The sequence below is a fragment of the Patiria miniata genome, unplaced genomic scaffold (assembly GCF_015706575.1).
Source record: "Patiria miniata isolate m_02_andy unplaced genomic scaffold, ASM1570657v1 HiC_scaffold_5, whole genome shotgun sequence".
Taxonomy (NCBI): domain Eukaryota; kingdom Metazoa; phylum Echinodermata; class Asteroidea; order Valvatida; family Asterinidae; genus Patiria; species Patiria miniata.
In genome coordinates this window covers 40752132-40780115 of record NW_024037072.1, presented here as the reverse complement: position 1 = coordinate 40780115, position 27984 = coordinate 40752132, and the positions used below count along the sequence as shown (strand labels likewise).

At 38.2% G+C, this 27984-nt stretch overlaps 1 protein-coding gene across 3 annotated transcripts in view; it reads right to left on the bottom strand.

Moving 5' to 3' along the window:
* Positions 1-27984, bottom strand: part of LOC119740227 (protein numb-like) — a 58844-nt gene that overhangs the window by 27170 nt on the left and 3690 nt on the right. For 2 of the 3 annotated variants that reach the window (XM_038215458.1, XM_038215459.1), the window contains exons 2-5: positions 24257-24307; positions 19009-19306; positions 9390-9464; positions 1150-1224 (exon numbers count right to left, since the gene is read on the bottom strand). In XM_038215458.1, coding sequence (XP_038071386.1) covers positions 1150-1224; positions 9390-9464; positions 19009-19306; positions 24257-24270 — 462 coding nt within the window. In that variant the 5' untranslated portion in view covers positions 24271-24307. The remainder of the gene's footprint in view (positions 1-1149; positions 1225-9389; positions 9465-19008; positions 19307-24256; positions 24308-27984) is intronic. The other variant, XM_038215460.1, reaches the window with a different exon arrangement.

The window sequence follows — 27984 nt, the reverse complement described above, 5'->3', positions numbered from 1 at the left end:
AATTTTGTTTTCAAGATGCATACAATGTATACCATCTAATAAACATGATAAACAGCAAAGGTATAATGATAGATGTATGTGAATGACCAATTCAAAACAACACTAGGTTGAAAGCAGAAATGGACTTGAACTCTAACCTCCTAGGCCCTTTTTTTTAGCTTAAAACTACATGTAGGAACCATCCTCCATCCTCCAAAATCATAGTCTGTTATTCATTTCTTGGATATGTTCAGTGGAGGGGTGACCACTGCCTCAACCCTTCACAATCCTCCAACAATCACTGTGGATGGTATCCACTAGAAATGTTGGCCTCACATTATGCATGGCTGAACATGCAGGGCACAGCCTACCGGTACGACTGATCTAATACACCGTGCCCTCTGGAGACGTGTGTACAATAGGGAACAAAAGATTGTATACATCTCCACAGGGCAATTTCTATAGATGAATATGTCTCCACAAGGTTTTCATGAAATAGATAAATGGATTTTACTCATATACTAGGAATTTCCAAACTATGTTGATCTGTTGCAAATGGAAGAGTTTTAAGTAAGATTTGAGGCTTTGCATGGTTGAGATACTAAATAATGAAAGGTTTGCGGAAACACCACGTGCGAATAATTTCTCAACTAAGAGAATGGTTTTGAAAAGAACGAGAGGTATAAACTCGACGTTTTAGAAAAGAGATATGAAGTCCAAATTTCAGCCAAGGAAATTAATTCTGGTTAAAATAAGAGCATTTTTAAACTACACTTTCAAACTTGAAAACTTTAGTACACAAGAACAAAGGAATGTCTCCACAAGGATACAAATTCCAGTATGCGTGTGATGCAATGTGTCCTCCAAAATCAACCGACACTATCTGCCATTATTATTATCAGCCTCAATCCACCAAAATCCTCTAAAACCGTCTGGTTGATTTTGGAGGTTTGAGGAGGGTTAGGGTTGAGACCTTGTTCTGAACCAGTGACCTACAGGTGTACAGTATATAAACTGCACTTAGTTGAACAAAGAAATTGACTTGAGCAGGGTATGAACCTGTAACCTCCACTACACCGTACTGAAGCTCTACTGTAAGTGTGCGTGCACATACATACATGTAGAACTAGCAAAATTAAGAAATTCAGAGGAAACTTAGGGAAGTCTTACCTTGCTTTCTTCATCTACAACTCTCAGTCCATCGGATGAAACCCACAAGATGGCCCTTACTTTCTTCTTGGTGTTCTGAAAGGAGGCAAAATCATACATATTTTCAACAACAAAAAATCCCAAAATGAAGAGCTTGGGGCTTGCCGTTTCTGCTTGGGGGGGGGGGGGGGGGGGGGGGGGGGGGGGGATCCTTTTTGGTTCTCATATTATTTTTTTTGGCCTGTCAAGTAGAGTCGTTTGGTCGAAAATGTATTTTAATTACCTGTAGTGAAGTAGGGTCGGTCGGTCGAAAAAAGAAAAAAAATCCTGAGAAAAAAAGCAGTTGCATCCGTATTCATGGCTATTTTAAATGATGGTACATGTAAGTGCTTATTGTCTTGAGTTTATCATGAATCGATAACTGGACAATATTATGAAAACATCTTGATAAATACATCTACATGTACCGGTACACCAAGCAACTTGTGTAGGCTGTAGTGGCAGCAATGACATGTATATTAAAGACACCTACAATTGAAATGGCAAGTTTTTGGTACTGGAGATTTTATGCTTTTAAGTCTTAGACTAATTCAGTCCATCGCTATAAACACCACTTGTTAACATGTAATACTATTTTGCAAAATTGATTTCACCCTCTAGAACCGCTGTGAAGTTTAATCTACAACGCCTTAGATTTTTTTTTTCGATGTAATATGATGAGAGGCAACATTCTCTAATCCTCTGGAATTCACCAATGGTCGCTACCGGTACGTACATGTAGTGTACATATACATGTACATGTAGTGTACATGTACATGTATATGCAGTACTTCGCATTACATTCTGGTTTTCATTTTCAATTGGTTTTCAAATAACACATAACACAGCCTGATTGCCTGAATTTTGTATACATTCATTATTTGTTTGTTCTTTTTTGTTTATGGGGTTCCAGACAGGGTCGGGCTGTAATACAACAAAGGTTTATTTTTCTTGGATCGGAGCCCAAGGTCCGTCAGAATTGAGAACCAAAGAAATGACCACAGAACCTGTGCTATGATCACCATTCTGTGCATACCGGTACTGCACTGGTAAAGAAATTCAGTGCTATCTTCGTACATGAGCAGGTTAATGGAAATAACGGAAAAAAAAACCCAATCAGACTCTAATCTGTTGGGGAAAAGTACGGCAGCTTCTCCATTAATCCTAAGTATCAACATGTACAGTGCGTAGTGTGTTCATATTTGATGTCAAGACAGCCTCTTTTCTAATGTATTGAAGCACTCCATTCTTATTTATGAAAGAATTTTTTTCTATTGGCCACGATTTCACTATTGAAAGGATTTTTTTTTTGGAACATTCTTTTGAAAATAATGGCCTCGAAAAATGCATTGTTGGGCATTATCAAATAAAATCACTGTACATTGTACACGTACATGTAACGGTATTAAACAAAAATTGAAGATATATTGCATCCTTGATAGTCAATAGGTCTCTCTCAAAGATGGCCATCTCTGTAGGAGAACTGCAACTGAGTATTTTACGCACTCAAGCACGCATTGCGCAGTGTTGAAAATGTTCCAAACACGTGCGCTTGTTGCTCGAAACGTGTTCGAAATACGACACGGCCGATGGGCGTTATGCAAGCTGACGCTCAAAATGCCGATGCACGTGGCTGGTCTGAAGGAACTGACGTCATTTGAACGAGACCTATTCAGTAAATGTTGACATGCAAATTCACTTACAAACCATATTGAGTTATAAACCTCTTTACATGTGCATTGTACACGTGTTTCAAAATGTATTATTTTCTTTCAATTAAAAAACCTTCCCACTGCCTCGAAAATGTTCAAAGACATTTAATTCATCACAAACAAAAGTTGAATCCATTGCGAGAATGAAAACACCTATTTTTCTTCACGTTGCGTCTCAAGGGAATTACTGGAGGCAACGGATGGAAATAATTCAATCTAATCTCCTGCTATGTGTGTTGTTTCTACAAACAACCCCTAACTTTAATGAGAATTGAGTTGATATTATTTTTTTATTAAAGGTGCACACCATACTTGATTGGTTACTGCCAGTCATGAGTGCACAGGTTTTAAGCATGGTGGCTTTGAGAGCTGTATGCACCTTTAAAAAGGCTATATACTTGAGATTGATCTATTTATTGGAATCAAAGGAACCAAGGACCCAAGATGACAGTGTGTTTGTGGATTCAGCCTTGGAACATCTTGGAGGTCCAAAAAGGAAGAATTTTCCCTCCCCCTCTTCTTATAGCCATAGTGCCCCTTGACAACTTTCCGCACCGAACCAACATCATTTTCTAATTCATTACCGCACAATTCTTCCCCACCCCACTGCCCCTAGGGCTTACCGCATCCACAACGACCGAGTCCAGTAATTTACTAACAGTTGGTTCGGTAGCTTTGAATGTCCATGTACATGTACATGTACATGTAGCAGTTCTACTACATGTATCATTCACCCAAAGTGTCTTCTAACAACCTAGACACAATTGAACATGTGTTGAAGTTTGCATACATGTAATGATGGATATATTCCTAAATTTAGCTTCTTCTTTTTTAAAGGGAATGTACATTATTTGCTTTTGCTGCAATTTTTAGAAATGGATGGATTTGGGGGGGTTAGTATGTTATAGAAAAACATTTTATACTGACTTATTTTACGTTTTGGGTCCGTAGATGCTGGAAAATCAAGAAAATAAATCGTGTTTTTGTAGTCTGGTTCCCCGACCGCACTTAAAATGAAACAGAGCAATTTGTAGATGTTAGGGAATTGTAAGGTCAGAGAATCAGTTGTACCCCTTAGAAGATGTGTAATCAATTGCTGAGACAATGTGGAATAACTAAATATAAAAATATAAGAGCAGTATTTGAAGAAAAGTCAGTTTTTCCAGCGCTGATCGGCCGACCAGCATTGGAAATTGATACAAAAATATCACTTTACTTGAAAATGTGAGCACACCAGGAGCCATTGTTTTACAGGATGCTTCAGACTGCCATCCCCTGGCAGTCCAGTAAAGTATTTTGTGATAATTTGGTCATTTATTTTTTTGATGTTTGCAAATGTTGTACATTCCCTTTAAGGTCACACTCAAAAAAGGACCCATTTGAATCTAAAAATTACTGCATGGCATGTGGTATTAAAAGCGTTGCTAATTAAATTATAATTTGGTTCTTCTGAGAATTTCGGAGTTGCTGGCAACTACGAATTATAATTTACAGTAGTTGTTGATTTGCCCACAGCTGCAACAATTTTATGAGGTACATGTACTTGTCAGGTGTGAGTATTAAAACCACACAAATTAACTGCCAATGCATCTGTGTAATTTGTTTCTACAGCGTTCAGTACCAGTACATGTACTGTACATCCAAACATGTACACTGCAGCTTACTCTTTTCATTGATCAGTTAAAGGGAATATAGGCCTATATAAACAACATTTGCTTTTGCTGTAATTTTCAGAAATTGAAAGATTTGGGGGTTAGTATTATACATGTACTGGTACACGTATAAAAATCATGTTCTGTAGTCTGGTTCCCTGACCCTACTGATGATGACAACGGAGCAATTGATAGACGTTGGGGAATTGTAAGGTCAGGGAACCAGTCTAGCTGGCTTGTACCCATTCATACAATGTAGGTGTGTAATCGATTGCAAACAAAATGCGGAGTAACTAAATATGGTAAATTGGGGGCAGTATTTTTTTAAAAGCCAGTGTTTTTCCAGTGCTGGTCGGCAGACCAGCATTGGAAATTGATACAAAAATCCAACTTTTCTTGAAAATGACAGCACATCAGATGCCTTTATTTTACAGGATGCTTTAGACCGTCATTCACTAACAGTCAAGTAAGGTATTTCATAATAATTTGATGGTTTTGTTTTTTGATGTTGGGCAATTCCACACCAAAGTGGACATGACACCAAAAAATTCAAATACATGTGACTTAAACAAATTTGGCATCAAATGAAAGCTAAAAGTCTATATTTTCAAGATTTGAAGTCGGAATTTTATTTTTTATACATTTCGGTACCAAAAAATTTCGGTAATCCTAAAAATGTGATTAATAGTGATATGAAAGTATTCTACCAAAACACACACAAAAATATGTACTAATGCCATCAGTTTCTGTCATGAGAAAGTATTGGTCTTGAAAAACCGACTAAAACTTGTTTTTAACAGTTTGCGTAATTTGCTTCGCTTCAGTGACTTCTAATATTTTAGCCTTCGAAAATGTCCTTCCGTTACCGAAAAAATTAATATTTTTAATTTATTTTTAAAACTTGCAGAATGAATGCATTGAAAGTTATTGTGCAAAGCAAGTTTAGGTAGGCCTTCAATATGACATGATAACTGACACTGCTGTACTTCTCGTTTTTTAATTACAATTAATTAAATCACGTCCTTCCGTTACCAAATTGGTAACGGAAGGACGGTAACGGAAGGACAAATCGTATTTTTATCAAATGTTACGACATTTGCGCTCATGTTTGAAAAATGAAAATCACTGCAAATACATGCATGTATAATGAGCATTGAAAGGACATTCATGTGACCCACCTTCACAAAAGCGGGATAAGCAGGGCAAGGTGTTTATTACAAAGGAAGGCACAGGCATGTACAACATGTACAATGTACATGTACATATATGCCGATGTACCAGTACATGTACATGTATGGAGTTGTTGCAGAAAATCAAATCATAAAGTTGCTGCCATCAGCATTCATGGACAATAGAGAAAGATACAAATTCTGTGAAGCCATTCCAGAAGCAAATTAAGTCAAAAATGAGATGGCAGAAAGTACTGGTACTTTGGGGCACTTTTATTCAATTTACATGTGTAAGACATGTGAGGTGCAATCTTTGACAAATTATGCCCAAGTTAACAATTTCAGTTTGGATGTTTATAAATTAATTGTTACTACTCTAAATCATTGTAATTTGATTTCAAACATTGATTTTAGAGTTCAATTAAAAGGAACACCTAACTGAAGCCATCAGTTCTACCGGTAGATGTTTTTAACCTTAAATTTACATGTAGGCTGGTCGCCCCCTCCCCCCCCCCCCCCCCACCCTTTAGGTAAACCACTGAACCGACCGGTATTATTATTAAAAGTTGTTGGTGAACATGTAACCAATATACTCAAGTGCTCAAATACTGTGTATTTAAACTTTTAAGGATTGAGGTGATGGGTTTGAAGTCTATTTCTGTAGTTGTCTTGTGTTCGTGAATTATGTGTTTTGGGTGGTTTTCGTTTTTTCTTTTGTTATCATTAATTAGCAGGCTTCTATCTTTATCTCAATGGTTTCTTGGGTATAATTATTTATGCCAGGTCTGCATATTGTTGATTTCACATTCAGTTACACATTTCAGCAATTTGTTTCACTTGTATAATTAGTGTAAATTAACATTTTGTTCATGTTATAATTGAGTAAACCTTTTGTCCTTCCGTTACCGTCCTTCCGTTACCAAATCATAATCTGCTTAAAACGTTGTAATTATATTACCGAAACACTTAAAGTCAAATGAAAGGCGGTATAGTATAGATAAAGCTTCAGGGATTCCATTTCTCACCTTTAAAATATAATTGCCCCATAAAATTCACAGAGTTTACGCAAAATGCGAGTAAGTTGGAAAACCCTTGTCCGTTTTACCGTCCTTCCGTTACCGACCTCATTAATATTCATAATTCATAAACGGGAGGCATTCATGCCCCCCAAAAGTGTGGAAAATGAAAGTAGCATTATAGCAATACAATTGTGACATTTGTTTGCTGTAACTATGAACAGTGTCTGTGATACACACATTTGAAATTTTGTTTAATGAGTGAAAACGTCCTTCCGTTACCGTGGAATTGCCCTGTTGTATCCCTTTAACATACAATGTACCTCAATTATATTTTAACCACTTTGACTCTCCATAAAGCTATGGTCTCAACAAATAACATTTTAGACTATTGCGATGCTGTGCAAATTGAGATGGGATACTAACTGCTCGATTAACATGGGTCCAGTACAAACTGAGTGTGCAGAAACACTTACTACATGTTTCCTATGCAATTTCAGTTGTTAGGCCAAAAAAAAAAAATATTCGGTCTCTGGTCAGACCAAAGTTCCGGAATTGACGCGGCAATGCGGCTTTTTTTTTTTCTTCAAGCTTGGATTGTACCGACAAGGTGGGGTACTATTTTGCTTTTTTGGTGTCCTCATGTACATTGGTGTCCTCCATAATTTGCCTTGGTGCTTTCGATCATTTTCCTTGGTGCAATTTCCAATTCCTTGGTGCTCTTTGGTAAAACAAATTGAGGAGGTGTGGCAATAAAGGGCGTTGTTGGAGCTACCGCGGAACATTTTGGGGAAAAAAAAGATCGACGCGCATGATTAAAATCGACGCGCGCGCTGACCAGAGACCGATTTTTTTTTTTTTGGCTTTACTTTTTGCTGGAGTATATTTAATTCTGCAGAGAACTTGTTGATGAGGCTGTTGTGCAAAATTTAAAACAACACACAAACAGAGGAATATGCTGCAGCTCAAAGACATCTCATATGATGCTAGAGTACGGTACATTGAATTCCAGGTTAAAGGGAATGTGTACATCATTGGCTTTTGCTGTAATTTTCAGAAATGAACTATTTGAGGGGTTAGTATAATAGATCAAATATTGTTACACTGACATGTTTGAAGTTTTGTGTTCGAAAATGCTGGAAAAACCAAGAAAACAAAAATGTTCAAGTAGTCTGGTTCCCTGACTCCACTAAATATAAAATGGATCAATTTACAGATGCCGGACAATTGTAAGGTAAGGGAACCAGTCTAGCTGGCCTGCACCCGTTCATGAACATGTAACCAATAGCAAACAAAATTTGGACTGAAAAAAATGGTAAATTTGGAGCAATAGTTGAAAATAGTTAGGTTTTTCCAACGGTGGTCGGCCGACTACTGTTGGAATTTTTTACAAAAAAAAAACATTCTCTTTAAAATGACTTCACACCAGGTGCCATAATTTTACAGCATCCTAGGAAGGTATTTCGTAAAAATTTGGCAGTTTTATTTTTCGATGTTTGCAAATGTTGTATGTATTCCCTTTAAATGTGTTGCTCAACATTTCATGTTCGAACAAACACGGATGGGTACAATTCCGTTGCTGGCACTGCCTTGAGGTGTATCAGTAGTCATGTTACTCAGCGCCTTTTCTTCACACATGGTCTCAAAACAGTAATCATTTCAGAAAGAGAAATTGGGTCATGCATGCAGGCGGGCCGGATCTAAACACGTTTAATCAGATTGGTCGGATCCCCAAAGCCGAGTGCTTTTATCACTTTGGCAAATGGCTTTTCCTCTCTCTATATATATTTTTCCCCCTGTCTTTGTGTATGTGGAGGGCGGAAGCGGGGGAGATTTGGTCATGTGGAAGGCGATTTTATCAGTGTGATGCGTCTATTCATTTATATCCTATACATTTAAATGGCACCTTATGGTGTACAAAACAAAAAACTTTCAGATTCTACTACATGTATGTTTTCACTTAGGCCCCCCAAAAAAATGTTTCTGCATCCAATTACATGACATGCGAAAATAGGGTAGGTAGGTAGGGATTTTTTTTTTTTTTTACCAATTTTTTTGTGTACGATCATATGGAGGCGTCTGCGTGTAGTCAAGGGTAAAAGGTATAAAGTGATGGTTTTGGGTGTTCTTTTCTCATTTTTCCAATAAAAAAATTCGGGTAGGGGCTGTCAAAATAGGTTAGGTAGGGAAACTGGAAGCAGAACTATTATTTTGGTTGGCCTTAATACACGGAAATGGAAAACACGTAAATATCCAATGTCAAACATTTGCTTGAACAATTTTAGCAAAATGCACTCTTTAACATAGTCATAATGATACTAAAAGTCAAAATGCAACTTTATTTTTTTTATACGTACGGATTTTTTTGAAGTACATGTAAGTCAAACAGTGGCAAATACGCATCAAAGAATTGTATACGTGTTAGTTGAGTACGAATATGTGCAGTGCTCCTTTTTTATTATATTTTTTTATTCTGTTCACTCCCAATTTCAATCAGGAACATCTGAAATTGTAAACTGTAACATTCTTATTTTAACACGAATTTTTTTTTTTTTGAGAAACATGTGCATTCACCTTCTTGTTCTTCATGCCCTCATTTATAGAAGCCAACTCAGAGTCTAAAATAAAATTCAAGCCCCAGTGTACAAATTAATCACAATAAAGGGAACTTACCGCCCGGAGTTGTTTAGCAGCGTCTTCGCAGATGTGCATCCCCCTAGACTCTGTAACCTCAATGGACCCAAGATACTGCAGGGTGGAAGGAAGGGGAGAAAAGAAGAAAATATGCAATGAGAGTACAATGACCAAATACTTTACACTCCTCCCAAAGCCTCCGACATCCTCTTTGCATAATGGAAGATTTTGAGGGGTTGAGGGCCTTTGAAAATCAAGCACTTAAGGATTTTGCAGGGTTGAGGCATAACATGATTTTGCCTCTGGATGATAATGGAGGATCCAGGCCCCAGCTGATGCTGGATGAAATTGAAGGATTAAGGCTTTTGCTGGTTTTACCACAAAAAAAAAATGGATTCAGGATGTTATTTGCTTTATGCATACGTACTTGTGCAAGCATACCTTACCTGTACCACTGTTTATTGAACAGCCTTTCTAATCCAATTATTTTGGGCCTTGGCATTGCCAATCACAATACACTGGATAACAATGGAGGATTGCAATAAGTTACACAGGCTAATGAAATCATGTATACGAGCATTGAAATCCAATTATCAACATGCTAGCAAACCAACTACAGGATTTCGAAGGATCCAGGCAAAGGCCTCCATGAACAAAAAAAAAAGTGGATATATTGACAGATTCAGGTGCTACCAGTAGTGTTTTTACATCTTTGCTACTGGAGAATATTGAAGGATACACGACTTGCTGCTTCTGGCTGTAAGAGCGTTTCTAAGGCCAAAAAAAAAAAAGTCTCCGGTTTCTGGTATGCGCGCGCGTCACCGTAGCCATGCGCATCGGCAAAATGAAAAAGTTTTTTTTTCAATGAAAGATGATGTCTCAAAACCGCCAAACTCACTGGTTTGACTGGAATCCTGCTGCTGCACAACTTTAACGTGTTTTAAGATTGGGTTATGGTCGAGAATAAGCTTTACCGGTATGTGACCTCTCTGGACTCCCATATATTTGCACTTAGTTTAGTCGGGCACCATTTGCAGTCATCAGCCGACATTTGAAGCAAAAAGTCAGGTTAAAAAAAAAAAAAAAGCCGCGTCGCCGCACCACTTTTTGGGCAAGCTCCATACCAGAAACCGGAGACTTTTTCGGGGGGGGGGGGGGCCTAAAGGGAATTTATAAGGTAAAATGGACGGGTTTTGGAAGACTTAATTACTAGTACAATGTTTAATTCTTAACCCCGCCCCCTTCTGAACACCTGGCAGCATCCAACAGAATCCCACAGAAGCCATGGAGCTGATCCAACTAAATCCAACAGCTTCAATTAAAGGTCATCTGTTGTGGCTTTGATCAACAAAATCAAACAGTATCCCACAGATGCAAAGCTGCTGATACAACGGAATCAAACAGCTACAGTTAAAAGGTCATTTGTTCGGGGTTCAATCAATAAAATCCAACAGAATCCCACAGTTGCAAAGCTGCTGATCCAAACGGAATCAATCAGCTACCGGTACATGTACAATTACAGGTCATTTGCTCTGGGTCTGAACAACAAAATCAGTTTAAATTTAAATAGTTTAAATTTCCAAAATGTGATACCCGGTACATCCATTTGAAAAAGTTGGAAAACAATGCACCATCATGAAAACTTATAGAACATACCGGTACATGTACAGTACATGTACATTGTACAGTACATGTTACACACGATAATGATGAGCTGTTTCTAAACTACATTTTTCGCTTTACTGTATAACATTCTTACATGTATATATAATAACTACATGTAACCGTCTTCAAAACTGACTTTAGGCAACCTACAGTGTATTGAGGGCGGGATTCATAAATATTTTGGAAATAAACTCTTCATACATACATGTACTGTACAAGAACCGTACCGGTACATACACATGTGTTCATTGTGCCAGTGGCAATAGTGTTACAAGTACTTAGTTTGTGCAATGCAAACTGAATGAAAACATGTTATAAGAAAAAAGTCAGGACAAAAGTTTTATATTAAAGGGAAAATACAACATTTGCAAACATCAAAAAATAAAACTACCCAATCATTTTGAAATACCTTGCTGGACTGTTACAGAATGACAGTGTAAAGCATCCTGTAAAATCATGGCACCTGGTATACTGTCATTTTCAAGAAAAGTGGTATTTTTGTATCAATTTCCAACGCTGATCGGCCGACCAGCGTCGGAAAAAAACTGGCTTTTTTTCAAATACTGGCCCCAGTTTACCATCGCACTTGTTTGCAATCGATTACACACCTATGAACGAGTACAAGCCAGCTAGACTGGTTCCCTGACCTTACAATTCCCCAATGTATGTAAACTGCTCTGTTTCTTCTTAAATGGAGTCAGGGAACCAGACTACAGGAAAATGATTGTTTTTCTTGGTTTTTATAGCATTTTCGAACCCAAAACCTCAAAAAAGTCAGTGTAACTATATTTGCTATATATTCCCAACCCCCCAATTCCATCCATTTCTGAAAATTACAGCAAAAGCAAATGATGTATATTCCCTTTAAACAAGAAACTGTCTTCAAATCACAAATGGATCTTTCTCATTTACATGTGAGACCAACAGAAGATAATTACAGATTTCAGTTCATTCGCTGATTTCAACTTTTTTTCTCAAGTTGCTCGACTTACATGTATCACATAACTGGTTGAGAAAAGAACAAACATGCTCTCATGAATATCAGATACATTGTAGGGCGGCCTATGTGATATGAAAACAAAATTATCCACCAACGTCTTCATTCAAATCTGGCCTCTAACGAAGTGTCTTCAAATATTCATAATTTCATCATGGGCTGAAATCAATTATATACACACATTCCTCAGCTGGGGACCTTGGACGCTGAAGGGACGCGAGGCGGCAAGCAAACACTGCCTGAAAATCAGTGGCATGGCCCGAGCTTTTCGATTCAATTAGCGGCTAATGAACGAGCGAGGAGGGTTGAACCATGAGCCATCTTTCATTATTCAAAATGCGCATCAGTGGCGGAGGACCTGAGAATCATCAAGGGAAATTATATTTATTTTGGGAAAGAATGTAGTATCCAGACGTCACTTCAGCAGTTGTGTACGAAGTCTATGGAGAGTCTTTCCTAACAAAATTGGAAATATTTCTCAGATTCACGTCTTTATTGACGTTTATTGAGATGATATGAAAAAAAAGTGGCGTCAGGTTGCGCTTGCAGCATTCTTTCCTTATTTTTACCAAACCAGGTTCATATTAAACAAGTGTATGGATTGGCTAAAGGGTAACGAACAGCAATGAAATGATTCTGTACAGAATTTTTTTGAAATTGCAATTTTAAAGTCGCTGACTTGCAAAACAAACCACCTTTTTACGCTGCAAATTGAAGGATTCCATGTCACGGTGCAGCGGCCACAGCAGTGAACTGGCATAATGCTTTGGGATTATACTATATTTATTAAATCTTAAATTACAAGACGAAATTGAATTTTCCTACATTTGAGATGGCGTTGGGGTATGTTATTGGGAAAGACGTGAGTCAAAGAGTAGTAAACGCCTGTACAAAGTAGGCCATACAGGTTTTTTGTTTATACAAAAATGCACTAATTTTATGTGTGATTTTTTTTCTATTATTTTTTTTGGGATCATTATCTCTCAGAATATTGGTCCTGATAAGCAGAATAAAAAGCGCCACGACGACAGAACGTGATGACTGGGACAACTCTGCCATTTTGAAAGTTGCCCAGGGGCGAGTTTGAGTGGAGATGGACAATCTGATTTCGTCGTTAGACTGCCGCTGGACACCGGAAATTCAATAAAAGCGTGGAGAGATACACGGCACAGATTTGATTGCATGACACGCTCGAGCCAAACATACTCCGAGGCATGTAAAATATATTTTTTTGTGGAGTGACTTGTTAACAACAATGGTACATGTACATGTACATTACATGTATAAGTATGTAAGTGTACGTGTACCTGTATACATGTACATTGTGAAAATCAAACAGGTACATGTACGTGATACGTATCCCCCCTCCCCCCTCCCCCCCAAATGCAAGTTCAGGGGAAAAGAATGGCTGTTCCTGTTGCGGTCTACAATGTTAAAGAGGTTGTGGAATGCTCGAAGACATTTCCGTCATTCTTCGAGTATGTAGCTTAAGGTGTGATGAAATATCCCGCTATTGTGTCTGTCATGAAATGAGTACAAAAGGTACTTTTGAGAGCTGTTTTTCAGGTCCTGTTTCGACCCGAACATGCAATTTGTGTAAAAGTTGTCGTTGGGGGCAGCAAATAAAACATAATAAATCGTGACGTAATAAACAGGACTCGTTTATACTACGCTGCATCTGGAGTCCTGTTTATTACATCACAATTTACTATGTTTTGTTTGCTGCCCCCAACGACGACTTTTACACAAATTGCACGTTCGGGTCGAAACAGGACCTGAAAAACGGCTCTCAAAAGTACCTTTTGTACTCATTTCATGACAGACACAATAGTCGTTTTTATTTCATCACACCTTAGGCTACATATACCCGAAAAATGACGGAAATGTCTTCGAGCATTCCACAACCTCTTTAATAAAACACATAAATTATATAAGCTTACAGTAGTCTGTTTGGCCGGGAATTGTGATGGGTATGTACGTATTTTAATATATCCATATACTGGGCTGTGCCTACATGTAAATGGGAATGCATTTGAATTTCATGGATCACTAAACATGTACAGTGTACTGGATCATTAAAAACAGGTGTTCACATACATGTACGTGTACATGTACGTTCAGCATTATTGACGGTACCTCCCGGTACACATTAGGCTTTTTTATGTTCTTCTTTTAAAGCTATAGTCCATCATTTGCAGCCATCCGAAAAGTAACTGGCGTAATTATTGTTGAAAAACATACTTGGTTGAAAGATAGTAAGTGGACTAAACTCCCTGTGAAATTATTCTTTCTGGCAAGCTGTCATTTTGAAGTAATCAACGAAAGAAGGCCTTTCCAACGGTGCGTCTTAAGATGCACCGTAGGAAGATTTAAATTAGTAGTTCGTTTTGTTATTCGGCGAAGTGCGCGCAAGCACTGGCACGACACACACGCGCGCGCAGTTGCTATAATTCGTCGGATCAGTGCGCGACATCGCGTATAGCTGCAATCGGCTCAGTGAGAACTTGTCTCGGACGCTGAATTCAGGCCCAATTCAAAACATGATTCAGCAACTTTTGATTTGAAATTGAGATCCTAGGAATGCTGTTTTTCTCGGAATATACATTGTACAGCTGAAGCTCAGCTGAAACTTCATCAGGTTAGTTGTTCAGTATCCTTAATTAGATTTTGAACACTTTTGTTGCTTCAAACGAACAAAATGCACAAATTACAAATGATGGACTACATGTATATCTTTAACAAATTTCAAATGAGTCTAGTCAAATAATGCCTTAGGTTTTGAACTTGTAGTAGTGTGTATAGTCCAAAGTACAGTACATGTACCCGGTACATGTACATGTATGGGTGTGCATGTACATTGTACAGTGGTAGCTTTTTTCACGCACACAAAAATTTTTGTAATTGTATTGTTCATCAATACTGAAAGCCCCTGTGGAAATCACAAAACGTTGATTGACACATTAACTACCGATTGGTTATAGGTACCGGGGTACAAGTTAAATGATACACGAATATCTTGGAATGGAAGTGAAACCACACGAGAAATGGTTTAAGGATTTGTTTAATAATACAATATTTATAACACCTGAATTTCTTTTACAATGTTCAGGAACTAAAAACTGCATACACATCGGTACCGGTGGGCAAGTAAATGATGTTAAACGCTCCATTTACAATAAGGCTTATTTTTCTATAAAAAAATACATGTACTAAATGCTCGTACCATGCACAGATTCAGCACAGAATGTTGCAATTGGGAGGATCAGTTTCCAAATCATTCTAGTTGGCACATGACCATAAGGTTGCAGACCAGTAAACCGGCCAAATCACGATTTGCACGCCCTCAAAATCTTCAGTATTTGAGCATACTGTGGGCCATGAACTTGAGGGTTTGTAAAAAAATATGGGTGGAAGCCGTGCACAGGACTGTGAGCTTGTAGTTCCATTCAATTTGGATGAAATTGGGGCCCTTAAAGCGCTCTAGTTTACAATGGAGTGTAGGCATCGTTTTTCAAAATGGCGATAGGCTTCAGGACTATTTTCAGGGGTGATCATCTTCGGATGGAAATTTCTCCTAAAAGTCATCAGTTGGCCCCCCAGTAATTGAAAAGAAAATGAAAGATGATGAAATAAGCTTAATTTGATATGTGTGTCTCGAACACCTTGGCTCTGAGTTGTGAGTATTTTTCCCGAATTTCTGAAGTGGGAGCATTGACCATTGGGGTCTATAGGAAGTTTATTTACTGGTCTGTAACCATAAACATGATGAAAATGGCTGCTACACAAGCTGTATGTACATTGTACATGTATGTACCAGTATTAATGGTCACCCTACATGTATCTACATGCACCGGTACATGTATCAAACCACTTCAACAGGGTTTGACATGTGTCCTGGGTTTCTGGTACATGTAGTTGGTGACCAGCCTGTACCAAAGCTATTGAGAGAGGTACTCGGTAGGGGTTAGGTTTTTTGACAGTTTGTGAAAGGACATGTAAACTAACACTAACAAACATGAAACAAGAGAAACTTGCCCATATTAAGACCATCACAATGCACTGATACTCAGGGAAAACTTTTGCAACCGCTTTAGGCCTGCTGGGCAATCCCAAATACTAACACCCATCATCTATCAAGGAGATTACAGAGTTGGGAGCCTTGGAGCATTTTTCTGAATGATTCAATACTTACATGGTTAAAGCTATAGTCCATCATTTGCAGCCATCCTAAAAGTAACTGGCGTAATTATTGTTGAAAAACATACTTGGTTAAAAGATAGTAAGGGGACTAAACTCCCTGTGAAATTATTCTTTCTGGCAAGCTGTCATTTTGAAGTAATCAACGAAAGAAGGCCTTTCCAATGGTGCATCTTAAGACGCACCGTAGGAAAATTTAAATTAGTAGTTCATTTTGTTATTCGGCGAAGCGTGCGCAAGCATTGGCACGACGCACACGCGCATGCAGTTGCCAGTGCGCGACATCGCGTATAGTTGCAATCGGCTCAGTAAGAACGCGTCAGAAAATGTAAGAAGTCAGAAAATGTAGCCTAGGTGGGTGGTATGTCTGACTGTTTTTCAATTACGATTTCTGTCAAATGTTCCCACTGAACATGCTCTCACTCATAAATTATGAGGTTACGGCAGGAAAAAAAACCCAGCATTCACACAAAGGCATCCACATCCAAGCACAAGTAGCATCAACAAGATCAAGCCACAGCTGTCTCGCAGACAGACTGAAGTGAAGACCAAATCCAGGGAAATGTCAAGGAATTTGCCCGCTTTTCCCAAGTGCCTTTTTTGAAGACAACTGGAACTGCCTGACATTTTCAATGTTCTGGGCTACAGGGCTAATTGGTTTAGGAAAATATCAGCATGTTGTCTCACAAAGCTAGGGGAGGTCCTAGTTAAGTTTCCTTGAACATTTTGAACAGGAAAGATTGTTATTTACATGTAGTTAGTAGGAATTTGCACATCCAAGGTCTCCTTAATTGTTGAATTCAGCAACTGTCATGGCAGAATGTAAACATACCTGCAGTCTGTCAAGGGGAGCATGCACAATTTCAAAGAAGCACACGTACATGTACGTGTATGTGTGTACATGTACATGTATCTGACCCATTTGGAGTTCATGTTGTTAAATACATGTACATACACATGTACATGGGTGTACATGTACATGTGACTGTACATGGGTGTGCATGTAATGTACATGTATGTAACTTGTAAACTTGTATGCATGACAATTTTGAATGTTTTGCCAAAATGCTGATGTACCCCAGTACTATCAGGATTTTTTGCCTTTGAGAAAGAGTCCAATGGGCTGAGGTCCAGTTGTTACAGTGTTCGACCCATGTACCATGGATTCGAACAATGATTTGAACACTGGATGGGGAACATGGTGTTTGTGTCTTTGGGCAAGACACTTTACTACAATTGCCTCTCTCCACCCAGGACCTGTGACGGCAGAGACCAGATTGCGCAGATGTCAGCTGTAGAAGTGGTCTTATGGCCTGGGCCCAAATTCATAGCGCTGCTTAACAGCTGACTTTGTGCTTACCGATCTTACTATTTTCTTACCTCCATCTATTTCATAGGGACCGTTAAGCAGTAAGCACAGCAAAAGCACGCTTAACCCAAAAGAAACCTTTGCATAAATCAGTGACGTAACAATAGAAATCCCCATGCGCACGCAACCGTTAGCATGAAATAGTGCTTAAGCAGCAGCATGATTTTCTGCTATAGTAAGCACAACTTTTCTGCTTACTGTTAAGCAGTGCTATGAAATTGGGCCCTGATGAACAGGAAAATAACTGTGAAATGCTTTGAGACCTACCGGTAGCTTTGGAGTTAAGTGCTATAAATCGACACACATGTACACATACATATACCGGTACATGTATGTATCACGCAAAAAAATATCTGGCCCTAATAGCTTTTATATTTTACAGTTAAAGAGTTTCTGAACTAGCAATTCTCACAGTTTCACATGCCAGATATTTAGCCTCATGAGGTCAGCAGTGAACACTTTTTGGGTTCACTGTAGGGGGCCTTATACCTGTAGTAATACTGTTTAGCAAGGACTACCCACAGGAATGTACTGTGCACTTCCTCCATCATACAATTCACTACTATAATATAACCCACTACCCAATGCCCCATAGAGCAAGGTCAACCCTATACCATTCCACTACAACAACTGCCAACAGATGCACTCCATGAGCAGTGAACATGTTTGGGCTGTGGGAGGCCACAAAGCGCCAATTCTCTAAACAATGTTGGACAAAAAGATTTGCGTACTAAATATGTATGGACTATAAAACCTGCTCGACTTTGCAGACAAGCACGCACATGAACATGTTGCCTTGGCAACTGGTCCTTAAATTTTAATGCTTGCAAGTCGACCACTCCTCCGATTTTGATGGCTGGCACTGCCAAATTACTCAGTATAAATTTTGACAGGCAATTACGTTGTGGAATTGGCACTTTTCCAAAACAGCACAGCTGGGCTACATATCAAAATGCATCCACGCTTGCTTAATACTAAAAATAGGAAATTGTGTGTTCTAGAATTTCATGAAAATAATCTGATGCGGAATCTGTGTAATGATTATTCAGGCAGGTTAACAAAAATCAAAAAACAAAATGTTCTTTAGGCTGTTGAAGCTGATTACATGTATTCTTGAAATGGACTGTCACAGTGTAGGTAATAAATTGAAGTCCCCCCCCCAAAAAAAGGTGGGGGGCTGGCTTTTTAAATCTCATGTTTTGAATTCTTTGTCAAATATTGAAACAAAATTGAAAAAGATGTAGCTGTTCAACAACTTAAAACATTGATATACATGTACCCTAGCTTGAAATATGAAGAAAGTGGTTATTAAAAAATTCCAGAAGGCGTCACTGCAATACTGACGACAAGGACCTAATTTATGGGCGAAGGCTGAGAAGAAAGAAGAGATAAACCAAAGTTTGAAAAGAAAAGCTAGATTTGCAACAAACCTTGACGGGGAAATTACAGGAGCCAGCCCTGACCAGCTTCTCATCTTGCTGCCACTGGTGGGGCTTGCTGGCAGCCGGCACGTGGGCGTGCTCCTTCCGACGGAAGCTACTGCGCAGCTTCTTCATGCTGAGGGAGCGACGCAGACGGCTGTTGCGCTTGGGTGTACTGGCGGGAGACTGGGAGGTTGAGGACGACGGGTTGGCTTCGGCGGAGGGGCCAGGGGAGGCTGGGCCCGTGTCTGGAGGCGGGTTCTTGTTGTACTTGTGACGACCGTGGGAGGAGCCAAAGAAGAATGACCTGGGGGAGAAGAAGGGGGGGGGGGGTGGAGGAGAGTGAAAATTGGTCAGGTTTTAGTTGTGACTCTTTGAGCAAAGTTAGCAAGCCAACGTCTTGATACAGCCCATGCAATACCGCCGAGACAAAAATGACACCATGCTCTGTTTAGGCCTAATAAAAAAAAATAAACCACTTTCTCATCCCCATCTGCTTTCTTTTTCATGCCCACTTTTTTTAAAAATTCATTCATTTGCAATATATTTGCAATAATATTGTCAAAATATTGTCTTTTTATTTGTTTCCAATAAAATTTTCGCTATGTCGAAAGGGTTAGGGCTCCTTTGGCCAATTTTTTTTTATCAGCAAAAGAGTCAAGAAAACGGAAGAATCCATCTGCCATCTTGTCAAAATCTGCCATATTGGGGGGAAAAAACAGAGAAAAAAAATGCCACCCGCCTTCTTCATTTTGTTTAAAAGCTTGGACAAGAATTTTTTTTAACTCGGCCTTGCATGTGTGCTTTCTTATGAGAGCTGGTTGGGATATGTACCTCCCATAGGAAAGCACATTTAAACCAACTGTGAAATCATTTTGTCTCGAGGCTATTATTCACGCTTCACCTCGACCCCAGAGCTAAGAACCATCCTCAAGTCCCTGCATCCTCCCATGACTGTTTCAGTGTACAAGAACCCAAGGGTACCCGCACATTCTTTCTTTGCATTGAAATTTCCATTAGGCCTCGAGCTCAACTCTGGACTCTATTTTTCTGAATCCAGTTAAATCCTTCAAACTCTCCTGAATTCTAGTGGAAGTGGAAAGAACAGATCTAATGTAAATCATTTCTTGAAACTGCAATATTTGTCCCCATCAATTCAAACTACATAGTATGCTTCATATTTTGACATTTGATTCTCCAAAATTGTAATGCAAGTCACACTATAATTTAACTATTCATAACTTCAGATTTTCGGAAATCAGTGAATGGGTAGAAATCAACGAAAGTCCTTGTCCTTTGTATGTCACATGCATTTAATTCAGTGCTCAGGTGCAAATCTTTCAGTGCGTTCTTAATAATAAATTACATGCGAAATTGGCAAACAATGCATTACAGCATAATGTAAACAAGCACCCATATGCTGATTATACATAAACGTACATGTACACCTACATGTTTATGGCCAAAAAAAAATGACGCCGTTTGGTAACAAACACCCTAAAAATAAAGCCTGATAGTTCATCCCTGGCGGCATTCTTCCGCGATAAAAAGTTTCAGGTTGGCAATTTGGCCTAAAATACTCCAAGTAGGTCTGGTTACCATTAACGCACATTCTATTTGGGGGGGGGGGGCCTAATGGAGGTCCCTTTGGCTCCCAATTTGATGCTTACAATACTACAATACATGCCATTGATCAGTACATGAAGCAACCAACCCAACATTAGTAAGGGAATAAATGTGAGTTTCGGAGGTATTATAACACTCTGTTTAAAACCGGTGTGAGTCTGGATGGGTGATAATTACCTGAGGCGAAGCCAAGGGTAATTATCACCCATCCAGACTCACACTAAAACCGGTGTGAGTCTGGATGGGTAATTATCACCCATCCAGACTCACACCGGTTTTAAACAGAGTGTTTAATTCATAAATACCTTTTTGGTAAAAAAAACAAAACAAATGTTTTCAGTCCAAAATCAAAACAAGTCAAAAACTAGACGTTGTTAACCATTTATGATTTTGTTCAACAATTTTACATCATGTTTTACGAAACACCCCTCTGACTATAATATGGAATGCCCCTCCACAATTGCGTGCGCGTCGTGCATTCCACATTCATGGTCGCGCATACTGCGCGATGTCGCGCAAAACACAGCTGGGCTGGTGTAGTGTGAATATCGGACTATGAAATAATGATTCACTGATGTAGTATTGCGCATGCATACGTGGGGAATTTGAACGTTCAACCAATGAAACGTAAAAGGCACCAGATTTCATGGGAGTCCAAATTTCATGTGACACTGGGAAAGTGTTTAAGACCAGCTAGCCATATCTTTATCATCCGTTTAAGACCGGCCACGTGACGGGCTCTCGACCAATAGGAATGCGTAAACGGTCTTAGGTATTTATGAATGGTTGTTAATGTGTTTTGTTACATAAACAGTAAATTGTCTATTGATTGTACAAGTACATTCATTTTTTCTGAGTCATCCTTTGGGTTTTTTTTCGTTCATCAGTAGAATTTGGCATTATGTTACATGTGAACATTAATGCCTTCCATTCTATGAATTCATGTACATGTATGTTTACTAGTTTTATGGGTGATACATGCAATGGTTAAAAAAAAGTTAGAATCAAGAAAGGATGTTAGTCATCTTCCATACCACCAAGTAAAAAAAAAAACTTCTTCAAAGAAAACAGTTTTAAATGATGGTTAAGTTAAGCTCTGCCTGTTCAAGTATTCAGTATCTCAACTGCTTCAGAAGGCAATCTTCATACGTACAGACCTGAGCCCCAGTATTAGTGCAAATCCATCCTACTCGATGGAAGGAAGTCCGCCATTTTTAATTGCAAATGCAGATGAAAGGAATTTCATCAATCACTTTTGGCTGTGTAATGTAAATGTATGCAACACTAATTACAACGCCATCAGGCCGTCTCACCACAACAATTTACCTTATCTATTTATAAATAAAACATGTTGGCAGTTTGTCCTGCCAGGCACCAACTTACATGTATCGCATCAGGTCAGTTGAGGTGCACTCAAATTTACTATCAAGATACATATTGTAGTTGTCTGTGAAAAACCGTATGTGTCTGGTAATATTCCAATCATGCACGTGCAAATTGTGCATACTGACGACATTTTAAACTACTTGGATTAATATAATGAAATTATTTTTGCAATAGGCTCAAGTTATTCACGAGGCGGCCATATTAATTTAAAAGCAAAGTAAATTCTTCATTCTTGGAACTTGCGAATGGAAATGAAAGCAATGATATAAAGTTCATTACAAATTAATACCAGTCTGTTCTGATGGATACATGTACCGGGAACCGGTAAGTTAAAATTTGAGATTAAACATGCCCTTATCTTTTAAGCCACATTAAAACAAAATTGAAAGTGAGGCTTGGAAAGCATAAATGGTCTGGCACCATCCCATTCAACAGTTTACAATTTATAAAAGAGATTCAGGAAACACGATCAAAAATGGCTTCCTCGAGAGTAAGGTGTACTGCACCATTTTTGATGCACTTCAACATGTACATAGTACAATGCACATCTACCGATACAATGTAAAAGTATACTGGTACAACTTACAAGTACACATACGCATCATGTACAGTACCTTGTAAACATGTACATGTACATGTAAGATGTACATGTACAGACAGGTTTGTTTATGGTGTAAATCAAGGATTTTCTATTGTTCCTCTTCCCTTTTTAACTTTTTCACAACAGCTCTCATACATGTAAGTCTCATTGGTTTTGTACATGTTTTCTAATCGAGGTCGTCCTCGATTGAGTTTCTGTCCTCAATTCATCGATATTGCACGTGTGTGTCCTCGATTCAGACCATTAACACGCACCTGCACACATACATGTACACCCATACATGTACATGTATACATGTACATGTATACATGTACATGTACATGTATACATACCGCAACTGAAGGAAAACAGAGTTTAACTCTTCAAAACTTCATGTTTGTTTGTTTCTTCGTTTGTTTATTTGTTTGTGTTACAATGTCCCTGTACATTATGTAAGTTATTACAAATGACAACTGATGGCAGTTTGTAAAAACACAATTATTAGTTAGGCGAGCTGCACACACAATGGATGAAGGAATAGACATGTACGGTATACCGTACCGATACTCAAAGTTAAGCCAGGTTAACTGGGACTATTCTTTTCTAAATTGCATTATTTCCCCAAATTCAGTGCCCTCTGTTAACATCATTACAGTGCCTCCAGATAGAATGTTAAACCACAGGGCTAGTCTACTTGAAACGAACAAAGTGCACCATAAAAGAACCCTTCTAACACCATCTGGCAAAATTGTAGTTTATTTGGCATTTTCTCGGATTTTTCTTGCTGACTCTAGAATTGCAGATCTACATACACATTACAGCACTTAAAGGGAATATACAACATTTGCAAACATCGAAAAATAAAACTACTAAGTTTTTGCGAAATACCTTAATAGGATGTTGGTAAATGACAGTCTAAAGCATCCTGTAAAATTATGGCACCTGGTATACTGTCATTTTCAAGAAAAGTGGTATTTTTGTATCAATTTCCAACGCTGATTGGCCGATCAGCGTTGGAAACAACTGGCTTTTTTTTCAAATACTGGCCCCAATTGACCATTGCACTTGTTTGCAATCGATTACAAACCTATGAACGGGTAGGAGCCAGCTAGACTGGTTCCCTGACCTTACAATTCCCAAATGTATGTAAACTGCTCTGTTTCTTCTTATATGGAGTCAGGGAACCAGACTACAGGAAAATGATCGTTTTTCTTGGTTTTTATAGCATTTTCGAACCCAAAACCTCCAAAAAGTCAGTGTAACTATATTTGCTTTATATTTCCAACCCCCCAATTCCATCCATTTCTGAAAATTACAGCAAAAGCAAATGATGTATATTCCCTTTAAAGCAGAATATGCACGTGCCATAAATCCTCATAAAGGATTCTTTATACAAAGTTTAAATGCAAACCTTTTAATGTTTTGAAATTATCCTCACCAGAATAATATTAATAATTAAGTTGCAACCACCAGTAACAAACCTGTAAATATTAATATGTTGGTGATGATGAGTGTTAAAAGAAGTTAGTCGAGATTGTGTCTATTAATTATATGACGGTGAACAGGTCAATAGTTGTTTTGGATCAAATTATCCAACTGTGAAATATGTTACAACAGTAGTATGTCCTCATGCATTGCCATGATTGCAAGGCACAAAGTACTTACTTGAGGCGGCCCATGTTGGGATATTGCTACTGGAGATGAGTTCCCGAGATCCTGTTGAGTTGGCAAGCCAATCAGATTATCAGCGGACAAATATCAGAGCATAAAAATACATGATGTATACAGGACAAATATACGTATACACCCACGTACTGTGAGTTGGTGTACAGTGTTTGTAATATGTACGGTAACTTTACGCTACAATACACACAGTAAACTCTGCTCAATACTTGCAAGTTGTACCACTGCAGATTTGTGGGTTTATTTACACATACATGTACATACTACATTACATCAAAAAACCTGCGATATGGTTCACTGCATCTGAAAGTGTACTAGTTGCATCCATGTACATGTATGGTACATACACGTACATGTACATAAACTATAATTATGTACTAGCTCTATGTTCTAACCGTGTGATGCGCAAAAGTTGAATAGTACACATTCCAAACTGTGTGGGCTTGTCTGGAGAGTAGTCTGTACCACTACGTAAAATGGGGGTGCATCCTGACACCATTACAATTCTGGAAGAACTTTTGCCTTATAAAAGTAGACTAGATTTTTTCGTATGAGCGGTTTAATCCTCTTGTTGTCCAGCCCCATGAACCAAATTGGATCATTCCCATTCACAGTATCTGTGCGAGAATAACTGGCACCATGATGAACAGAAAACTGAATGGAAGTTATTTTATAACTTTTTTTGATCACCCCTCTGAAGTCCGATTAGGTAGGACCCACAACAAACAACTGAGTGAAAGTAAATCCACCCCACTGGGGGTCATCTTGTTGTGTCTCATGAGTGAAGTGTGGTCAGCTGCAGCGGGCTGATAGTAATCCTATAAGGACCCCACAGATGTACATGTACATGTACATGCACGGTATGTACATTGTACATTACATGTACATGTACATGTACATGCTTTTCTTTGGTGGTTGAGGATCATCATACCGGTACACCTTTTTCGGTATTGGGATATATGTGTACATGTATGAAAGAAAACCATGAACATGTACGTGTACGTACATGTACTGTACACATTTACATGTACATGTACACTATACATGTACATTTTTTTCATCATGTTGTACTTGTAGGCCATAAATTTGGTGAGTGATATAAAAACTGGTGTGCATTTGGATGTGTACCAGTACATGAAATACATTTTGTACATGTGTATAAATGTACCAGTACAATACATTTTGTACAATAATTCCTACAGTGCCATGCTTCTTGCAATTTAATCAATACAGCAACATAAGGTCCTTTTAGACAAGTGTACATGTATGTACCATACATGTACATACATGTACCGGTACACATGTAGTCACACCAAAGGGAAATACATGAAAATTTCTTTGAGTGACATTGAAAATCATAACAAATACGTTGCTGACATATTGAACTTTGCTTTGTTTTTGCAAGAATTACATACACATGTACAGCATGAACTTTGCTTACAGGGAATGTACAACATTTGCTTTTGCTGCAATTTTGAGAAATAAATGGATTTGGAGGATTTGTATGTTATAGCAAACATTGTTACACTGACTTGTTTCAAGTTTTGGGTTCGTAGATGCTGGAAACACCAAGAAAACCAATCATATTCTTGTAGTCTGGTTCCCTGACCCCACTTAAGATGAAATGGAGCAATTTATAGACTTTGGGGAATTGTAAGATCAGAGGATCAGTCTAGCAGGCTGCAGTAAAGAAAATGCAGACAAACTAAATATGAAAAATTGGGAGCACTTTTTGAAAAAAAAGCCAGTTTTCACCAACGCTGGTCGGCCGACCAGCATTGGAAAAATACAGTTTTTCTTGAAAATGTCAGCACACCAGGAGCTACAACTTTACCAGATGTTTTAGACTGTCATTCCCTAACAATCCAGTAAGATATTTCGTGATAATTTGATCATTTCGTTTTTTGATGTTTGCAAATGTTGTATCTTCCTTTTAAAATTGCAAGAAGTACAGGTACATGTACATGTATGTTTGTATAAACCTGCTGTAAACTTGTAATATTGTTAAAAAAAAAAATGATGTGACTTAAAATTGATGCGGAATTTAATAGGCCTACATGTATGTAAATTATGTTGTATTCAAAACTTTTTGGATCAGTTTCAATTACAATTCTCCACGCAAATAAAGTTGTCTGTATTCAACTCAAATTCATAAAAAAAAGTTTTGAATGATAAAGTATGCTTTCAATGTACATGTACTCAAATTTTCAAAAAGAACATAATTATCTGACAGAAACGTTTTCAAGTTAAAGTACTCTGTATCTTAATTAAAGATACAATGTAATGGACACCAATTTCAAGCATTCAAAGGTGAGATCACTGCGCCATAATTTCCTGGAAAAAATTGTCAATGGAAACAACATGTTTTGTGTTGAGCAATGTACCAGTGCAATATTTCAAAGACTATTCAAAATGTATAGGAGCTCAAATTTCGACAAATACGTTTTTTAATAATCTGCTTCAGATTTACAATGCATGGCAAAATGAGCAACCTAAAGTGTTGAGACATCTGCCTTCGGAGAGGAAGGGGGGCCGCGATGAATGAGGTAAAAAAAATGTCCCACTGCAGTGGTTGGAATTTCCCGTCTGTGCAATAAGGAACTTTATCCTGTCAAATTTAAATTCACTGCCACTACTGCAGCAAACCTGTAACCTGAAGTGACCCTTTTAGAGGAAACGTTGACAGTTCTATTGTCCATTTAGAATTACAAACGAGTTTGACATTTTGCAGCAGGCAACCACAGTTGACTGTGTCACTAACAGGCAGTATGAAACTATCCATGATTGTACATGTACATGTAGTTCTGAGTACTTCCTGTCCAACGCATTTGTGCATTTTGTATGAAAAGAAATTGGCAGAAATTTAATGGGTTTTTTTCGTGGCATTTTAATACTTCCTGTTTCGACCCTTGGAAAAAAATCACTAGTGTACACAAATCAAATGAGGAGGTACATTATTTATCAGGGGGCATACCCCCACCCCTCAACACAAAAGAAAAACCCTAAAGAACAAGAACAGCTACCAGTTAGGTGCAATTTATTTACAAAATGTATGAAGGTGCACAGAAACATGTACACACGTATCCATAATGTGTTCAGTATGAAACTTTAAATGCTTTCAAGAAATGTTACAGTTTTATGCAAATCAATCACATAACAAATTTTTTTTATGAAATTGACAGTGAGTGGCCAATGTATTTTTTTTTTTTTGTAAAAAAGTGCGCTAAAGCAACTGCCAAAGAAGGCATTTTAAAGTGGACAAGCATTGGCTCTTGTGCATGCAAAGAGTCTGCTTTTGTCTTCATTTGGCACATTCATTTGTTACATTTGTATACATTTGTATACATACATTGTACATGTAATACATTTGTATACAATACAGTGTACATATGTACCAGCACTGACTGAAAGTGAAAACATTTGCATGATGAATCTGACTTGATGACATGTTGCCAGCTGTTATGGATGCAGTAGCAAACACAAGCACTACAACCACAAAGGCGGATGAAACAACGGGAAATGGACCAACTGAACAATGTTTCTGTTGGATGTTGATTTTATTTTCCTGGTACTGTGGTAGCAGAGTTGGGAACTCTGACAAGCTTCACATGTTGTACCGTGTCTGATAAAATTTTAAAAAAGTGATTTTGTTTGGAAGTTGGAACCAGCAGGAAGATTATGAAATGTGGGTACACATGCTCATTTTGACA